General features: G+C 29.1%; 1 protein-coding gene across 1 annotated transcript; it reads left to right on the top strand.

Moving 5' to 3' along the window:
• Positions 1-517: 517 nt before the first annotated feature.
• Positions 518-2,253, top strand: LOC112791645 (transcription factor MYB20). The gene is made up of 3 exons (XM_025834556.3): positions 518-814; positions 904-1,033; positions 1,203-2,253. Exons 1-3 carry the CDS (start codon positions 682-684, stop codon positions 1,900-1,902), a joined length of 963 nt encoding a protein of 320 aa, XP_025690341.1. The 5' UTR covers positions 518-681; the 3' UTR covers positions 1,903-2,253.
• Positions 2,254-15,651: the final 13,398 nt, after the last annotated feature.

Here is a 15,651-nt window from a genome sequence, read left to right as displayed (position 1 = left end):
ATAAAAAATTATTTATTTTTCTTTTGCTAGCTAAATGCCGACTAGATTTTGATAAAAGGGATAGCCTAAACTTTCTCTAAATTATATTTTAGTAAATACTTTTATTCATTAAAGGCTTCAGTGTGAACACAATTAATATTTTGAAATAAAGAGTGTTAAAGAAGTCAATAGTTATAGTTGAAATAAATGAGAATTAGTTTATACGGGCTGAAATAATAATGAAGACATTGAATGAAATGAATGAATGTTTAAGAAGGCAAAGAAGAAGAGTGTAGTGAATTGTAAGAGGTGTATTGGTCGGAAAATGTGAAGTAATTGGAGGGTTACATACAGAAATTGAGAATGGTGTTTACTGTTTGCAGGAATAGAGATAGATAGTGGAATGGAGTATCTCTATCTCACGCTTGAAACCCAAGCAAAGTAGGTTGATGAGTTGGCGCTTTCTGACCATGACCTAGCACGTGTGGCTCGTGTCACCTTCTCTAACCAACACCTGTCTTTTATTATTTATATCTCTAAATCAAAAATGCAAATTGAGATAGTGGGGCTTGATGACTTTTGGACTTTAGAGCAATTCAATTCTATTGCATTTGTGTATATATAAATAAGTAGGTGGTGCTGCTCTATCTCAAAGCTTCCCCTTGTTTATGTGCATATTCTTTCTCTATCTATATTATCATAATGGGAAGGCAACCATGCTGTGATAAAGTTGGGTTGAAGAAGGGGCCATGGACTGCAGAGGAGGACAAGAAGCTGATCAACTTCATCCTCACCAATGGCCAATGTTGCTGGAGAGCTGTCCCTAAACTTGCAGGTTCCCTTCTTATCATGTCCACCACATTTAATATTAATGTAGGAATTTGGATATGATGAAATTGAAATTGGAAAATGACTTTGATGCAGGCTTGTTAAGGTGTGGTAAAAGTTGTAGGCTTCGGTGGACAAATTACCTCAGGCCAGACTTGAAAAGAGGCCTTCTATCAGAATATGAGGAGAAAATGGTCATTGACCTCCATGCTCAATTAGGCAACAGGTGCTTCTTTCTATCTCCAAAGACAAAAATTTTGCACTTCTTTAAAGTTGACTGCATACGTTAATGATTAATAATAAAGAAAGCAAAATTTTTATGATAAGCTGTAACTTTCAAGTGGCTTTAAAGTCATTATTCCTTTTCAATAATAAATAGTATTCTTGTTTGGTAGGTGGTCTAAGATTGCTTCACATCTGCCTGGAAGAACTGATAATGAGATCAAGAATCATTGGAACACCCACATCAAGAAAAAGCTCAAGAAATTGGGAATTGATCCTGTCACACACAAGCCACTCTCTAATAACACCACTGACCAAAATCAAATCAAACCAGAACAACCACCACTTCAAGAGCAAGAACAAGATCATCATGAGTCTTCCATAATTGTTGAACCTGAAATTAAGGAGGCAGAGAAGCCTGAGGCAGAGGATCAATTCATGACCCCACTGTTTGAATCAATGGACACAATAATGATGAATGGTTTCTGTACAGATGAAGTTCCAATTTTAGAACCTGATGAGATCCTTGCTCCATGTGCTGGTGATGCTTCTACTTCATCAACAGCAACAACCACTTCTTCATCATCATCATCATCTTCTTCTGATTCTTATTCAAATAATCCATCATCCAAGTTCCTTGAAGACCTTCTTCTCTCAGATTCTGAGTGGTCCAATGACAATAACAACAACTACTATAGCAGCATGGCCTTATGGGATGATGATGACTTCATTAGCAGTTTGGATATGCTTCTTAATGATGATTATTATGACAGTGACAGAAAACAGCAGCAGCAACCTTTTGATGCTTCACTGAATCAGTACCCAAGAATGATCATGGATTCATCAGAATCTTGGGCTTATGGCTTGTTTTGATTGTAATTTCAATTCCCATCCCCCTCTTCTTTTTCTATTTATTTCACTTGATCACAGCTTACGTATGTGCTTGTAAGTTGTTAAAAAGAATAAACAGTGAAACTGAATCCCAAATAGTTTGTTTAGTAATTAGCATAGAATATATTATCCACTTTCTTTTTCCCCAAAAAGAAGGGGAAAAGAAAATCTGTATATGATAGTGGAAACGTGTTGGTTTGTTGCTTCTTATGTTCAAGCCATATTTTTTATTTTCTCTATCTCTTTTGTCACACTTGAAATTTTGTGCCCTGTAATTGGAATTCCATATTGTTTCTTACATAGCAAGTTCAATAAATATATGTTTTGATTCCACACTTCATAGTTCATATGCTAAATAGGAACAAAGCCCAAATCAAATGCTAATTTACTAGCAGCAGTAAATTAAGTTTAATTTTAGGAACTAAATGATATTTAACTCTTGTTGCTACTAAATTACACTTGGTGTTTCACTATGTTAGCAATAATGAAAGATTACCAATTTGGGTGGCAAAATGTAATCATTTGAGATATTTCTAATCCAGGACTTAAACAGCTCAAAATTAATTAATTAAGTGGGTAAGAAAACAAAGGAAAAAGAAAAAATGATATAGTTCCAATGGTAAGTAGGGATATGTCTTTTTCCGTGATTAAAATAACCTAAAATTTTGATAATAATAAAAAAAGGAATAAATAATGAAGTTAATTAAATGGAAGTCATCCAAAAAGTAGACGTCAGTGTATATTTATTGGATTTTGAAGCAAGCATCAGAAATCTGCGCACTAGATGCCATTCAATAACCTCTTAACCGATTTATCCAAACCGCACATATTTGAAAATTAATCAAATATATATGCTGGGGAAGCTAGATATTAATTATATGATATGTAGAATTTATTATTCTTATCTTATAATACAATCTCCTCGTGGCCGGCGATCAATTATCTTTGTGAAATTAAAGTAATGCGTAGTTGTACAATTTTTTATAACGTTGATGCTATACACTTTTATATCTAAGTTTAATTTAGTATAAATCTAATAAAATAAATGTGCTTATGTGCAAATATGTTATTATTTCTTTTTTTTTTCAGTACAAAAATTTTTTATTGACATACCATAGATATAGCATAACAATTTTTATTCATAATATAAATTTTTTTTGTGTATAATACACAAATTTTTGTTATCAATAATTTATTGGTTAGGTAAATCAATATTATAGATATGTGGTATTTCAAAAATTTTTGTACATAATATAAAAATTTTTTATGATGTGCATAAAATTTTTTTGTATTATATACTAAAATTTTCTATTGTATGTATTTTGTTGATTAAATATTAATAATTTAAATAGTTGTACATTAAAATTTCTGTTATGTGCACTAAATTTTTTGTGTTGTCACTATAACAAAATCTAATTTCAGCGGTCATTTTAGAAAAGCAGTCAAATAAAACTGCCGTTGCTGCTATCCTCTAATTTCACATACTAGCAGTTTAATATTAATATTATTGTTTGTATTTTGTTAGTTAAGTATTAATATTCTAGACATGTGATTTTTTAATAATTTTTGTGATGTACATTAAAATTTTGTGCTGCCACTATAACAAAATCTAATTCTAACAATTATTTTAGGGAAGCCGTCAAATAAAATTGCCGTTGCTGTTACCCTCTAATTTCCCATGCTAGCGGTTTAATATTAATATTAATATTATTATTCGTACTTTGTTAGTTAAGTATTAATATTCTAAACATGTGATCTTTTAACAATTTTTGTGATGTACATTAAAATTTTTTGTGATGTGTATAAAAAATTTATGTATTGTGAATCAAAATTTATATGCTCTAATTTTTTGATTATATATAGAATAAAACGACGACAATGATAATGATAATAATAATGACAGAAGATAATAAAAAAATCAAAAAAAAATAACGACATTAAAAAAATAAGAAAAGATAACAACGATAACGATGATGATGAGAAAGAGGAGAGAAAAAAAAAAAAGTAGCAACTACAATACAAATATGCATACATTTAAAAAAAAAAAAAGCGCGCTACGCCTAGCAATCGTTATTATAAATATTTTCCAGCAGCAAAAAGCAAACAAAGGGTTCATCAAAGTACGGCTAGCCTCAAACAGCATCACAGTAAAGCATCTTATTTCTATGACCTACAAAATGTATATAAAAGTATTAGGAATTAGCAATTTTTATAATTTATAATTATTAAGTAATTATTAATAATATTTTTAATAGTGTAAAAATTTTTTTAATAGTATGAGATTATTTTTTTTTTGTTGATTATATGTTAATCAGAATTTAATTAAGTTGCTGATTCTTTAGACTTTTCCAATGTATATTTTAAAAAAAAATATAAATAGACAATAAAAATATTAAATAATGTGAATAATAAATTATATTGAACGTTCATTTTACTAAGTATGCGGATAATTATTTTAATATTAAAATTTAGGTAAATAATTTAAAAATATAATATGTTTTAATTCGATTAGTAATTATTTATATTACTTAAAAAAATTATTGACAGCATTACCCATATTTTAATTCTTGTATAGTTTGTTTTGCTCATTGCATTAATAAACTCTAATTAAAATTGATATAGTCAAATACATTTATAATGTTCTCTTCCATATAATTAACAAACTTGATGCAGCTTTTATATTAGTATCAGAATAAATAATAATGCATTATTGTGATAATAACAAACCTCAAGAGAATGACTTTCTTATGTAAAATTTTCATGCTTTTTTTTATGTAAATATATATTGATTAAGAAAGTGAGACAAGACATATGACTAAAGATTATCAATAACCAAAATTTGTTATCATGAATAGAAACTCACATGAAAATCCACATTGATATGCGGTTTATCAAATCGATCAGAATAAAAAATGGGAGTGCGCTGCTTTATTTCTCTCGTATTTGAAACATTTTTGGCTGGAGAAATTTATTAGTTTTTACAAAATTTAGTTTTTTCGAGTGAACAAAAAGTGTTGACCTCTTAGACTTTTTTTTTTAAATTATGTTACGTGATTTATTTTAATCTTTACGAGTTACTTTTTTCACATAGCACAGTCAAAATTATTTTGATTTTTAAAAAATGAAGAAATGAAAGATCAATTAGAAAACAGAGTAGAAGTAGATAATACAACAAGATAGTCATTTTCCAAAAGGAAAAGGAAAAGGAAAAGAAAGTCCTTAACAAACAGCGATGCTACACAATATCCATGATAACTTTAACAAGATTGCACTTGAATTCTAAGACTTATTTTTAACAAAATTATAAGTTTATTATTTATGATCATTTCAAATTAAATTTGAAATTTCGTGATGAATACTTGATATAATTTCTTAGCTTGGGAATGAGTAGAAAGGGTGCCTTATCTTGAAAGTTAAAACCGTAAAGTACGAGTAACATTGACATGCAGGGTCCATATATATACATAAAATTCGCCTAAGTTATATATATATACCAAAATCAGTTATTAAAATCAGCACTAATATAAAATACATGTTAGAATATAAATATAAATTAAAAATAAATTAAATCATATATATTTATATATACATATATAAATATATTAATAACTGATTTTAGTAATTAATTTTAGTGTATAAATAATATTTTTATATAAGATTATACTATACATCATGTGTTATCTTCTGTACTCACATTACTTGAAAATATTTTTATACAAAAATAATAATTAAAATATAAATATATATTATATTAAATAATTTAATTAAATTTATCAAACTATCTGAAAATTTTAGTTATATTTTTATATAAATATATTTTTATTTGAATACATATAGTCACTTTTTACCTAATTATAATATACACTTCTAATTTTTTTTATTACTTTATATATACTTTTCACTAATTAAAATATATTATGATCTGTGTACATATATCATCATAGTAATTATATTAAGTGGTAAATACATATATAGACAAACATTTGGTAAATGGTCCTTTTAGCTGCTGTATATATTGTATACACCTCTACTTATAATATATGAATGTATATGCTTGTCTAAGTTTGTATGATGACAGCAAACATATACTTGTTCTGCAAGCCAAAGTTATTTTTTTAGAATAATATATATTACATTATGAACAAAATTTATTATTTTATTTTTAATTTTTATATATGATACTTAAGTATTTTACTAAATACAATAATAACAGCACAGTAGATTATGAATGATAAATGGTTTGAGAAATTTAATTATTTAAGATAAGTGTCTTTAATTTGAAGAAAAATAAATAGATATTAAGCCAAAAATTGTCTTCAAATTCTGAAATAAGGACATTTTATTTGGACCTCTATTTTTTAGTAAACTTTTAATTTGAAAGATTTGGCATGAAAAATTGGATTGTGAATCAGTTAGATTGAAAAATGTGATAATCAAGAAACAACCTAACCAAATAAATTAAATGTAACCTCTACATTTGACTTGAGGAAGCAGATATGAACTTAACTACTTGAGATGATTAAGGCTCTGCTGAAAACAATGAAGGACAAAACAATATGAAAGGGATCATAAGATCTAAGTGGGAGAGAAAAATTCCATGTATGCACATACATTATGAAGGCATTATCCGTACATACACCAAGTCAATGTTTGTACATCTTAAATTAGTCAAACCTTTTGCCTTTCATCTTCACGTTGTTGAGACTTAGACAAATTAATATTTAATTAATTATATAATGAAAATAAACCTACACAAAACTATTACTATTATTTAACTTACACGCTATAAAAATAAAAAATGAAAACTATGACTTGCCAATCAAATATAGTTGTGTTTTGTATGTCTTCTTTAGATATATATGAGTTTTCAATTAAATAATCAACTGTTTTTAATGACATAAAAATATAATAAGATTAGATGTTTGTATAGTATAATAAAATATTTTATTCCAAATAACATCAAATACAAGTTAAATTCTTAAATAATATTATTACAGCATCGATCCCGTTGTTCTGAAATTGAAAAGTAATATTCTTGTTCTTATCTTGTTAATTTAATTAATAGATGTTGAATATGTAGTACAAAATAACAGTAATAAATTAGAGATTAAAAGTCTTTATGAAAAGCGAAGGCTACGAATGTTGTGTGGATTTGATCCCTTTAGCAATTGAATTGGCGGCAGGTGTGTATTGATGATCTGAGTGGATTATTTATTAATCAACAATATAAACGTTTTTGCTCCATCGAAACCGCTTCATTCTTCATTTCTAGCATTAAGTTTCATCATCACAGCTAGATATATAGCATGCAAGCACTTCAATTAATCTGCAAAGGAGCTTCAAAACGCGTATGAATTGGTTTTGTTTTTTTGTGTTAGGCAATATAATGTTAAGAGATAATTCTGGCTAGCTCGTTACACAAAGAAAATGACCTTTATTTAGATAGTGGAGTTCAATAAATTAATTACACAAAAATCTTTCAAAGTTATTGTATTTCTCGTAGAATAACTAAATAAATAAGGAAGAAATAGCAAATATAAAATATGAAAATATGATTAGATAACTCAAATAGTAATATTTACTAGAATTACTATATTAATATAGTAAATATAATTAATATATTTAATAGTATATAAGAGAATAGTATAAAGAGAAAAAATATTATGAGAGAGAGGCTATAGTTTTATTGATTGTTGTTGTGTGTAAAAAGCATCTGAGGATGCTTGCTACTTATATATGTAAAATGATACCACTTTTAACTTTCATTTATTGCCATTTGTCTTGTAAATGGATTCATTTAGTCTTGAGAATGAAATCCACTTAAGTCATACGTGGTTATCCATTGTCATCCACTTTTATCACAACATTCCTCTTTGGATGGTCATTTAGTATTATTACCTCGTTAAAACCTTACTAAAGAAAAATTCAGTGGAAAAAAATCTTAGTGAAAGAAAAAGAGTACAATATCCTTTGGCTATGTTTGGTTGAAAGGAAAGAAATAGAGAGGAAAGAAATTGAGTGGATTTTTATTTTCTTTAGATGTGTTTGGTTGAAAGGAAAATAAGAAGGAAAGAAATGTTATAAAAAGACAATTTTACCCCTATATTATAATATATATTGAAAAAAGTGAAGGGGTAGTATTGGAAGTAGAGAGAGAAACATTAGTTTTCTCTCCATTTTCTTTCCAATGTTGGAGAGAAAAAAAATTGGTGGGCCCCACCAGTTTTTTTCCATCCATTTTCTTTCCCCTCAATTTTCCTCTTCAACCAAACAATGAAAAATAATCATTTTCCTTCCCATTTTCTTTCTTCCCTTTTTTTTCCTTCCATTTTCCACTCAAACAAACATAGCATTAGTGATGGGGACTGCCTCATTAAAAATCTTGTCAAGAAAAATCCAATGGGAAAAAAAAAACCTGACCAAGGAAAAAAGAGTACAGTCTCCCCCTCTTGCCGACATCATTTAATGTCTCAAAATCGGCGCATCCCAATCTCATGTACCAATTTTTCAAGAGAGGATTTTGGGAGTGACTTTGTGAATAAATCTGCCAGATTGTCACTTGAATTGATCTGTTGGACATCAATTGTCCCTTGATTTTGAAGATCATGAGTGAAGAAGAATTTGGGAGAGATATGCTTTGTTCTATCACCTTTGATGTATCCGCCCTTAAGTTGAGCAATGCATGCTGTATTATCTTCAAACAGGACAGTTGGAGCTATCTTATGATCAATCAGTCCACATGATGACAAGATATATTGGATCAAACTCCTGAGCCAAAAACACTCGCGACTTGCTTCATGAATCGCTAGTATTTTGGCATGATTAGAGGAGGTTGCTGCTATCGTCTGTTTCGTGAAATATTTGTTGCTATCGTTGTGAATATTCATTGGATGGTTTAGATATTTTTAGTCCTTCAGGGACTTTCATATAGATATCCCGATCTAATGAGCCGTATAAATAGGTTGTTACCACATCCATTAAATGCATATGCAGTTTATGATATGCAGATAAACTGACCAAATAACGCAATGTTATCGCATCCACTACAAGGGAATACGTTTCTTCATAATCTATACCGTGCCTTTGTGAAAAATCTTATGCCACAAGTTGGGCTTTGAAGCGCACAACTTCATTTTTCTCATTTTGTTTTCTCACAAATACCCACCGGTATCCAACAGATTTTACATCTTCTGGTGTACGGACTACAGGTCCAAAGACTTCACGTTTTGCAAGTGAGTTGAACTCAGCCTTCATGACTTCTTTCCATTTTGGCCAATCATTCCTTTGTCGATATTCTTCGACTGATCTTAGCTCAATATCCTTACTTTCATGTATGATATTTAATGCCACATTATATGCAAATATTTCATTGACAATTGTCTTATTTCGGTCCCATTTCTCTCCTGTAAAGACATAATTTATCGAGATCTCATCATTTTCACAATTTTCAGGTACCTGAACGTCTTCTGGCGTTATATCTGAATTTTGGACAACTTCAGGTGTCTTTACAATATCTTTTTCAACAGAAATAGTATTTACCTCTTTTCTCTTTCGAGGATTTCTATCTTTGGAACAAACAGGCCTGCCACGCTTCTGGCGTGTATTTGCTTTAGTAGCTATTTTTTCTACTGGGACATCAATTCGAATTGGGGCATTTTCTGCCCTGCCACACTTCTGTCGTGAATTTGCTTCAACGGCTACTTGTTCTATTGGGACATCAATTCGAATTGGGACATTTTCTGCTAGTATATAAGATTTGGTTATCCTCTTTGTATCAGAAAACGCATCAAGCAATTTATTTGCTATTCTTTGCAAATATATAATCTTTTGAACTTCTAGTTCGCATTACCCTGATCGAGGATCTAAATGCATCAACGATGATGCATTTCAATTAAATTCCTTTTTCAGGAAGTTTATTCTCTCCTTCTAATGTTGAAAATTTTGATTCATCAAAATAACAATTTGCAAACCGAGATTTAAATACATCTCCAGTTTGTATCTCAAGATACCTCACTATATAGGGAGAATCATATCTAACATATATCCCCAATTTTTTTGGGGTACCATTTTGGTGCGATTAGGTGGTGCAATGGGAACATATATCGCACACCCAAATATTCTTAAATGGGAAACATTTGGCTGCTGGCCAAAAGCTAATTGCATAGGAGAGAACTGATGGTAATTCGTTGGCCTCAAACGAATAAGTGCTGCGGCATATAGAATAGCATGCCCCAAACCGAGGTTGGGAGATTTGTTCTCATAAGCAAGGGTCTAGCAATCAATTAGAGGCATTTAATAAGTGATTCTGCTAACCCATTTTGTGTGTGAACATAAGCTACTGGATGGTCAACACTTATTCCGTTAGCCATACAATAAGCATCAAAAGCTTGGGAAGTAAATTCACCAGCATTATCAAGGCGAATTGCTTTGATTGGATTTTCTGGAAATTGTACTTTTAATCGAATAATTTGAGCCAGTAATCTCGCAAACGCCAGGTTGCAAGAAGACAATAAGCACACATGTGACCATCTCGAAGATGCGTCTATCAGGACCATAAAATATCTAAAAGATCCATATGGTAGATGAATAGGTCCACATATATCACCTTGAATCCTTTCTAGGAATTCAGGAGACTCAAATTCAATCTTTACTGGTGATGGCCTTAAAATTAACTTCCCTTAAGAACATGTAGCACAACAAAATTCACTAGTTTTAAGAATTTTCTGGTTCTTTAGTGAATGTCCATGAGAGTTTTCAATAATTCTCCTCATCATGATTGTTCTCGGATGACCCAATCTATCATGCCAAGTTATGAACTCATTTGGGCTAGTAAACTTCTGGTTTACAATGTCATGTGATTCAATTGCACTAATCTTGGTATAATACAATCCAGATGAAAGTGAGGGTAACTTTTCTAATATAACCTTTTTATTTAAATCATGAGTTGTGATACATAAATACTCATGATTTCCCTCATTCATTGTTTCAATATGATATCCATTTCGGCGAATATCTTTGAAACTCAACAAGTTCCTCATAGACTTGGTAGATAATAGTGCATTATTTATTATAAATTTTGTTCCTCCAGGAAACAAAATTATAGCTCTTCTGGAGCCTTCTATCACATTGTCTGAGCCAATAATAGTATTAACATATTCTTCTTTTGGCACAAGATGGGTAAAATATATATCACTTTTAAGAATAGTGTGTGAAATTGCACTATCCGCAAGACAAATATCTTCAGAATATGTCCTTGCCATTTTTCTTCAAAGACAAATGATAATAATAATAATAATATGAGTAGAAGTACATGCATAGTAAAATTATTCACATGAATACTTAACAAACACATACACATATCAAACTATTCCATCATTGATCAAATAGCCAATATTTCCTTCAGAATCCTTAAAGAAATTAGATACATCATAATGAGTGGTGAAATTTTCATCATTTGAAACAAAATTTGTTTCCTTTTTTTTGTCATCCTTTTTCAAGAATGCTTGATAAAGATCAACTAGGTGCCTTGGGATACGACAGGTACGTGACCAATGGCCCTTTCCACCACAACGGAAGCATTTATCTTCAATTGATATACTTTGTCCATTATTTCTTTTTTTATCCCACTTCTGGTGAGATCTTTCTTGTGAACATAATTTCTTTTCCTTCCATAATTTTTCTTGTTATCAAAATCTTGCCATTTACCTCTTCTGGGGTTATAATTTGCCGCATTTGCTTCAGGAAATGGGGCGGCGCCAGCTGGGCACACTTCATGATATCTTAAGAGCAACTCATTGTTGCGTTCAGCAACAAGAAAGTAAGAAATTAGTTCAAAAAAAATTTTTAAATCCTTTTTCTCGATACTGCTACTGCAGGAGCACATTCGAGATATGGAAGGTCGAGAAAGTTTTCTCTAACATATCGGGTTTGAAGAAGTATCACATTATTGTACCTTTCTTCAAGGTCTTTCCACAGATCTACAGGATCTTTTAATGTGGGATATTCATTTTTCAATCATACTTCAAGATGACGATGAAGGAAAATTATAGCTTTGGCTATATCCTTTTGGAATGTATTATTTTTAGCCTTAACGGTATTTCCAAGATCCATTGAATTAAGATGGATTTTAACATATAGTATCCATGATAAATAATTATTTTCAGATACATCAAAAGTATTATATTCAAGATGAAAGAGTTTCAACATAATAAAAATTTGTTACCTGAAGTTTTCCTAAAATTTCGTTTGAGCTTTATACTAATAACGTGTTATAGAATAACTAAATAAATAAGGAAGAAGTAACAAATATAAAATATGAAAATATAATTAGATAACTCAAGTAGTAATATTTATTAGAATTGCTATATCAATATAGTAGATATAATTAATATATTTAATAGTATATAAGAGAATAGTATAAAGAAAAAGAATATTATGAGAGAGACTATTGTTTTATTGATTGTTGCTGTGTATAAAAAGCATATGAAGATACTTGCTATTTATACATATAAAATAATACCACTTTCAACTTTCATTTATTTATTGCCATTTATCTTGTAAATAGATTCATTTAATCTTAAAAATGAAATCCACCTAAACCATCCGTGATTATTCATGGTCATTCACCTTTGTCACAACAGTATTCACACACTCTTTTTGGCATACTTGTTGTCTTCTCAAAACGACACAAGTGAAGTTTCATTTCATTTCTTCATCTCAAATGATTTATAATGCCGCGTTCCGCGTTATGTCCATGATTCATTTATCTATAATTCTTCTATCACTCTTTTCTGTTTACATTTGTCAACTTGTTCCATAGGATCGGAGTTCAGCGATTCTTCCTTAGAATCTTGTCTGCGAAGACCAAAACTATGATTCAAATTTCAAACAAAGTTATCATGCAAACTTTGATTCAGTCTTTCGGTAAAATCTAAAATCATTTCGCCTTGTTTAAAAAGATACAAGCCGTCAGTTTTTTTTGCCCTTTAATTTGTTTTAGACCGGTTAATTATTTGAATATGAAAATTTAACCATTTGATGAAAAATAACAATATAAATATTTCTTACGTATATTATATTCCACTGAATTATTATTGTAATAATTAACAACTAATTAATAAAGTTGTGGGATTGGGCACCATTTCTTGCGGATTGACGTTCTAATTCACCTATAAGGGCTATGCTTGGAAGAAATAGAATCATTTATCTACTGTAACAAAAATTGGACATGATATCCTACCAGATGTGACAGTGAATCATATATTATAGATGGTACCCCATTACTATGCGCATCATTCTCAATCCATATCACCTACGGATTCTACCATCAAAAGCTGAAGCTCATATATAGACAAGTGGAAACCAAATATTTTGTGCCCCAAATTGCAAGTTCCATATTGCGCATACATATAATATTAAAAGATTTAGTTACATAATTTTTCATTAGAACTTTGGAGGCATATGTTCACGTACTAATGAACATCTTATACGTGGCTGTGCCTCTCATAGGCCAATTGTGTCCATTTTTATTCGAGGAAAATCATTGCTAGCTTAATAATTGTGTTTCTCCATGAGGGTGATGACTAAATATTAAAATAAAAAATAATTTACCAACATAAAAATTCAGTTGTCATTTATTTATGTATAATTATATATATTATTTTATATTTTTTTAAAAATAATTAATCATTAAAATCAAAAATATTTCATAACATAAGAATCAAATTTAATTATATCAGAGTTATTCAATTTTTTTAAAATCAAAATTTTAAAATAATTTCATACTTGGATGAGTATTAAAAAGTTAAATAATATTAAAAGATATATTTTCACCTAATTTTAAAAGAAAATATATTTTAAAAAATGTTTAACTATTTTGACAGTCTTTGTAATTTTATTAAAATTTTAATTAGATCTTTAGAGATTAAAAATTTGTAATTGAATTCATATATTAAATAAAAAAATTAAATTAAGTCTCAAACTGTTTTTACTAAAAATACAAAATACTTTTAGAATATTGAGTTCGATGCAGAATAAATTATAAAATAACTTAAAAGTAAATATTCTATGATTATTTTTTTTTCAAGTCATTAATTATTATTGAAAATGGACCAATTGGATTGATATTATTAAATCAAACCCACTTTGATACTTTTTAAGTTCTTTTCGGGACTTTGGTGATATAACGAGTAAAGAATAATGACATCTTTAATTCTCATGAATCTTGATCTTCGAAAAAGTGATTTGTCTGACATTAACTTTAGAAAATGAGCTTAGGAATATTTTGAATTACAATGTATGTCCTTTCCCTCTATTCTAAATAGTTTTTGGAATTCCCCATCCATTATTACCTTTAAGATTAATTGTGGTGTTAGTTATTTTGGTTCGAGTGATACTGTTAGTTTTGCTCGTGTTGTTAGAGACTGTAATGGGAGTTGTCAAAGAGGGTGTTTGGGAATGATTGAGAATAATAGTATTTTTCAAGGAGAATTATTTACTATTTTGAGAGGATGTCTCTTAGTTTGGGATGTGGGTCAACTAGCTGTTATTTGTAAGACGGATTGTGTATTTGTGTGGAAGCATTTAATCTTGTTACTCAAGATGGTTTTGGGTTTATTGATCCGTTGGTACTCGAAATAAGAGATATCATGCATTAGAATTGGCGTGTTGACTTTCGTTTGATTATGAGAGATGCAAACACAATGGCAGATGCTATGACAAAGATAGCGATGAAGTTACAACTTTCTCGTGTGAAACTTCCTTTACCTTGAAAGGAGTTTAAGACCATCTCTAGTAGGGAACTTATTCCAGTCCCTATTTATGGCCCACCTGTCATAAAAAGTAACTCCACATCAGCTTTTGTGTCATAAACAGTAAATAAGAACTCAAAACATCTCTCTCTTTTCCATTAGAAGGAACTAACTTTAGTCCCTATTGTGGTCCTACTTAATTAATTAATTAAAATACTTAAAACTAATGTAATTGATTTTTTTAATAATATTATTTAAATTTATAAATTTAAAAATAATTCACTATTAAAAGATATTAATATTAAATAAATTCATATATAACAATAATACACAATATATAATTCAGAATTACACTAATTTATAAAATTACTTAATATAAAAAAACATAATTAAGCTTTACAAGTATTATAAAATTACCGTATGTGTTTAATTAAACTCTAATTAATTATTAAAATTATTAATAAATTAATTATAATTTAATTATTATTAACTATTATTATTAATTATTATTAATAATTTAATTATTATTAATTATTATTAACTTAATTATTATTTAATTATTTAATATAATTATTTAATTATTTTAGATTTTATATAATTATTTATTGAGATAATACTCAATTTGGTCCCTGAACTTAACGCAAGTCTCAATTTAATCCTTAAAGTTTCAATTGCCTCTATTTGGTCCCTAAACTTTGTGAACATAACTCATGTTAGTCCTTGAAACAATTTTCAACGTACAAACGTTAACGGAACACTGTCGTGACAGCCGGATGCCATACTAAACTTTGTAAAATGATGTCGTTTTGGTTTTGGTACTCAAATAACCCAAAAACAACATCCTAAATGGTGTTTATTAAAATTTTACCTAACAAAATATGTAATACGAAGTCGTTTTTGAGCTATTTAAATATCAAAACCAAAATTCAATCATTTTACAAGTTTTAACGTGACATGTGATAGTCTATAACAGCGCTCTATT

Source organism: Arachis hypogaea, chromosome 3 (genome assembly GCF_003086295.3).
Source record: "Arachis hypogaea cultivar Tifrunner chromosome 3, arahy.Tifrunner.gnm2.J5K5, whole genome shotgun sequence".
NCBI lineage: Eukaryota > Viridiplantae > Streptophyta > Magnoliopsida > Fabales > Fabaceae > Arachis > Arachis hypogaea.
The sequence above is the reverse complement of the archived record's forward strand: the minus strand, read 5'-3'. Positions and strand labels throughout refer to the sequence as shown.

What these genes read in the sequence shown, in the direction of transcription:
- LOC112791645 (XM_025834556.3), top strand. Translation starts at nt 682, where the DNA reads ATGGGAAGGCAACCATGCTGTGATAAAGTTGGGTTGAAGAAGGGGCCA. An exon ending in AGCTGTCCCTAAACTTGCAG is followed by an intron (nt 815 to 903) that starts GTTCCCTTCTTA and finishes ACTTTGATGCAG; the next exon opens with GCTTGTTAAGGTGTGGTAAA. An exon ending in CATGCTCAATTAGGCAACAG is followed by an intron (nt 1,034 to 1,202) that starts GTGCTTCTTTCT and finishes CTTGTTTGGTAG; the next exon opens with GTGGTCTAAGATTGCTTCAC.